General features: G+C 33.9%; 1 protein-coding gene across 3 annotated transcripts; it reads left to right on the top strand.

Moving 5' to 3' along the window:
- The first annotated feature begins 200 nt into the window (after window positions 1–200).
- LOC111281034 (uncharacterized) lies at window positions 201–5,017 on the top strand. 3 transcript variants are annotated; one of them, XM_089757143.1, is made up of 6 exons: window positions 201–494; window positions 639–706; window positions 2,687–2,943; window positions 3,123–3,213; window positions 4,365–4,473; window positions 4,552–5,017. In XM_089757143.1, exons 2-6 carry the CDS (start codon window positions 702–704, stop codon window positions 4,603–4,605), a joined length of 516 nt encoding a protein of 171 aa, XP_089613269.1. In that variant the 5' UTR covers window positions 201–494; window positions 639–701; the 3' UTR covers window positions 4,606–5,017. The 3 variants fall into 3 exon arrangements, with proteins under 3 accessions (XP_089613269.1, XP_022724327.1, XP_089613270.1); XM_022868592.2 differs by having other exon boundaries at window positions 215–494; window positions 4,407–4,473; XM_089757144.1 differs by having other exon boundaries at window positions 218–494; window positions 2,682–2,943; window positions 4,407–4,473.

Genomic DNA, 5,017 nt, shown 5'->3' with positions numbered 1-5,017 from the left:
TCAAATGCCAACTAAAATTAATGTAATTTATTTACATAAATATGTAGCATATAAATATACATTACTCAAGGGAAAGAAATGAACTTACTAAGCTTGTCTTGGATTTTTTAATATTAAAAACAAAATAGACAAATTTGGAGTTTAGTTTATTTTATTTATTACTGGCTATGCGTTTGGAAACACAAAAAAGGATAAAAGGCATATTTCAGGAATGATTGAACTAAACTCTCTATACTATTTTCTAACCTTTTCTTTTTCTTTTTTCTCTTTCTTCTTTTTGTTTTCTTCTTTCTTCAATTTACACAAATTACTAGATAAGAAAATTGAGAAGAGAAAGAACAGTTAAAAATAAAAAGAGAAAATAAAAGACTACAAAAGGCCCAAATCACATCTGAAGTGCATATTCAGGGAAGGGCAATTTTCAAGATTTAATTTCAGGAAAGGATAAGATAGAGACACAGACCAAGTAAAACAAAGAAAACCCAATTTGACTGGTAAATTTCTTTTCTTTTCCCAAGAAAAATCGATCAAATATATGATTTTTTGTTGTTGCTGTGTCTCTATTGGGTTTTTGGTTCATTTCCATAAATTTGATTAATTTTTAGTTGCTAAAGAGTTCTCTTGATCTTTCATTTCAGGAAATCAGATTCCCATTGATTTGCAGATCTGTTTTAGCTTCGGGTAGTTCTTGTTTTGTATATATGGGGTAAGTTTTCTGGGGTTTTTTTTTTTTTTTTTTTTTTTTTTTAGGATTTTGTTATTTTATGGGGCTTTTATTGAAAAGTTTGCTTTTTTATTTTTTATTTTATTTTTGGTTCTATATGCTTGTATATTAGAATCCTCTTTGTTTGGTTTCATGTGGGGTTTGAGTGAATTGAACCCTTTTTTTTTTTTTTTCCAGTTTCCTGGACAATAGAGGAAAAGAATTTCTTTTCTACATTTTAAGTCTTAAGTTTACCGTTCACTTGTAAACATTCTGGTGAAAATAAATAAATCCAATTTGAATATTGTTTTCATCCTGTTCCCACTTTTATTCCTAAGGAATTGACATGCTCAGCTTGGTTCTTTAATAATGTGATTATGTAGGATTTACAGTTGATTATTAATTTTTGTTGTAGCGTCTTGGCAACCGCTATGGTTGTGTTTGGAAACTAAAAAGAAAAGTTGATTTAGTTTTTGCTATATAGGATATAGTGATGGAGTTTTATGTGCTGCTTATTAGCGTTAGTAAATTGTGAAATATTATGATGTTGTCTGGGATTGATAAGATATAGCAACATAAGGACTTCAAAATGCCCTACCACTGTTTCAGTTTCTAATTTGTTTTGGGGTCAATGTATGGTTTGAGTTAGAGATTTTGATTGGATGAGTTTTCCGATAAAACTTCCAGCAGACTCCCTTGAAGAGCTTACCTCTTTAGGAGGCCTTTCTTTTTAGGTTTAATACCTAATTAGCTTTGTTCCAACGGTTGAAGCTTTGGATTCAAGTGTACTAGTGTTGCTTTTTTATGAATAGTTCTGCTTAGTAGTAGGTTTGTGCCATGGAGCAGCTTTGATTCCTAATTGCTGTGTCTTGTTAATAGATGAACCTAATAGGTGTATCAGAAGTACTGTATCTTGATGTATGCTTTTTCTTGGTAATATGTTTCTGTTGGATGAGACTAAAATAAGGGTTAATGCGGGCTTGAGTTTTGTAGGGAATCATTAGAACAAAAGGTTTTTGATTAAGTTGGTCTTGTACAGAGTACATGGAATGTGAGTTCAGAAAAGAAGGAATTTTAGTGGAGCAACTATAAAAATGGAGGAAAAAACCTATTGCAAATTTAATAGATTCAGTACTTTGGCTCAGTCATGTAGAATGATGGTCACATTATTGGAGATGTTACCCAAATGATCCACAAGTACAGTGGTTGACCTCAAGAAGTGGTTTAGAAGTTGTGCGTACAAAATACCTCTTAAGCTCCAGTGAAAAGTTCCACAGGACAGCTTGAAAACCAGCGTTGTTTATTATAGCTAATGTTGGGCATTTAAGTATCAACATAGACAAAAAAAAAAATTAGAATGGCTGAGATAAGGATGCTCTAATGGATGTATTGATATGAAAAAAAGCTAGGACTAGAAGATGACTGCAGTTGAGAAATGATAGGGCTGGTGCCAATTGAGGTTAAAAGAAGAGACATGTTTACACTGGTTTGGACATGTGAGAAAAAGGCCAATCAATGCTTTTTGTTAGATCCTCTGATTTAATGGAGAATGCTCATAATAAAAAAGGGGAGATGGAGACCAAACAAGACATGGGAGGAAATTATCATAATGGACTTTGCTTTTAATGATTTTATTTAGGATATGGTCTTAAACAGAATAAAATGGTGAATTTAGCTTACCCCATGCAGTGGAAAAAGGCTTTATTGATTGTACTATGTACTTGTTGGCTATTTAAGGTGGTGGTTTTGTTTCTTATAACTTCTTAGCAAGTTATGTTATTTCGAAATAGATATCTTCTGTTGCTGTCTATTACACTTCATGTAACATGTAAACTATGCTTTCATTTGCCCTTATGAATTTATGTAATTATCATTTGATATCTTCTTGATGAACTTATTATCAGGGTATTATGCTCAGCTTTAGAGTTTTTGGTGGCTGGTACTAATCATTTATATAACTATGTGTGATTTGTAACAGAGCAGTGGTTGTCTAGGATGCTATAAGAGGCCCACTTTCAATCCCTTGGTGAATGAGTCATCAAAAGGATTAAAAGCTCAAGGACAGTCAGTGAGGAAAGCAAGTGTATCAGAAGATTTCTGGACCACTAGCACTTGTGATATGGATAACAGTGCAGTGCAGTCACAGGGAAGCATCTCATCGATCAGCACAAGCAACCAGATGCTTGATCCACGTGGCAGTGCTGCAAGTGCTAATGCCCACTCTGAATTTGTAAATCATGGCAAGTTCTCAGTTTGTAAGTTATATTGGTTGGATTAACATATGTATCTGACAGCTCTATAAACATTAAAGCTTCAAAAGGATTACCTTCCTATCTGGATAGTCCTGCTTGGACCCCTTTTGGCACTAAAACGAGTTGAGGCTGTATTTGCACCATCTTACAACCGCTCTTGGTTACAGGACTTCTTCTCTGGAATCAGACTAGGCAGCGTTGGGTAGGAAACAAGAAGTCTGAAAATCAGCCACGACAGGTTCAAGAACCCAAGCTAAAGTGAGTTCTTACCAGAATATATTAAATTAGTGTTTTATTATTCCCATGGTTTTAAGATCTTCAAGTACGGTTTTTCCTAAGAACTCTCATCCACTTGAAAAATGATCCGTGCTGAGATTTGCATATATGCAGTTATGGAATTACTGCATATGAATCAATTTCCCCTTAACTAAGTTTAAGTGGTGACCTTTGATTTATCATCATGGTTCATTTCTTTTATTGAGGCCACGCAAAGGCACAAGAATAGGAGAAGATATCCTTATTTCTACAAATTGAATTTTCAGTGTCAAATCTTGTGGGGAAGGGAGCAGATTTAATTGTTCCTACTTTTTGGCCTGCCTTGACCTTGAAAGGATGATTTATGCCACAAAACCTTAAAAATTGTTTAAAGAATAAATACAATAATGATAAGAACTTTACCTATGTGGGGTTGGCTGCATGCATTCATATCTGGTCACTGTGCTTTATTTACTACCATATCCTCTATTAGCTCAGTAACACTGAGGTGCTTTTTTATAGTTACTATGACTTCTTTGGTCTTTATCCACCTGTTGACATTGGCTTTCTTCATTAAGTCACGTATTTATTCTCTGCATGTGTTGATATTCAGTTTCCAAGCATTCGTCACTGTAGGTTGTAAAACTTGAAGATTGAAAAAAAAAAAAAAAGGTTAATGTTTTTATGTTCACAAACACTAGAGTGATACCTGCAATAATGTGTAGTGCTTGCATCATTTTGGGTGTCTTAAGATCTGCATCAAGCATTCTGATTTTAGTGAAATTCAGATGCTTGTCATCATAGAACATACATCTTAGGTTAATCAACTTCAAAATAGACATGACGATCATGTAAAATACTGAAATTCATGTATTTGTAATGTGTTTTACTCAAAAATTGCGTGTTACAATTTATATTGGCACAAAAATACGAAATATATTTTTTTATTTTGTTAAATTCATATATAGTTATTATTAAAATTTTAAACCGTATCACCTTTGTGTTCTTTTTTGTATCATATTCGTATTGTGTCACTATGTTGTATTTTAGATTGCCAAATCCACTTCAAAATGCAATGTTGTGTGTACTGAGGGAAAACCGCATCTGGGATAAAACCCTTTGATCATTTATGAACTTTTCCTGTATCATGTCAGCACTCATTGTCTCTGCATGGTTAAACAATTCTGGCTTTACAGTTGGAATGCGACTTACGAAAATTTACTAGGAAGCAACAAGCCATTCCCTCAGCCTATTCCTCTTGCTGTAAGTCCCAGCTCCAGCAAGCTCATATAATCATAAATTGCTTGCTTACCTGATTTTTGTTGTCATGAAATTTGACAGGAAATGATAGATTATCTTGTGGACATCTGGGAGCAGGAAGGGTTGTATGACTGAGCAACAGTATAACAAGGACAATGGAAAAATGGTTAGTTATTAATATCCATCCTACTTGTTGTAACATTTTAATTGCTCCTGTAGGGAAAAGGCATTGCAGCATAGCCTGGTTGTGTATATCAACTGTAACAATTTCAGGGTGTTGCCTGCTGGCGGCTTCTCATTTTCTATTTGTCTTTTTCTCTCCCAACTCAACCGGCCTTTTGGACATGCCATTGTATTGCATTGGAACTAATCTTAAAAAAAAGAAAAAATGCCGGCTGCCTCAGGTGTTTAAGGCAGCAATTTTTTTTTTTTTTTTGCACAGGTTACTGGCCATAACTCCCATTGGAAAGTATTAGTTTGCTTTCATTAATTTGAAAGCGTACTGATAGTATTAAGTGATGATAAAATTTGCACAAATTGTTTAGTA

This window comes from Durio zibethinus, chromosome 28, assembly GCF_047325235.1.
Source record: "Durio zibethinus cultivar Kanyao isolate XHJ-2024 chromosome 28, ASM4732523v1, whole genome shotgun sequence".
Classification (NCBI taxonomy): Eukaryota; Viridiplantae; Streptophyta; class Magnoliopsida; order Malvales; family Malvaceae; genus Durio; species Durio zibethinus.
This window is presented reverse-complemented; position numbering and strand designations above follow the sequence as displayed.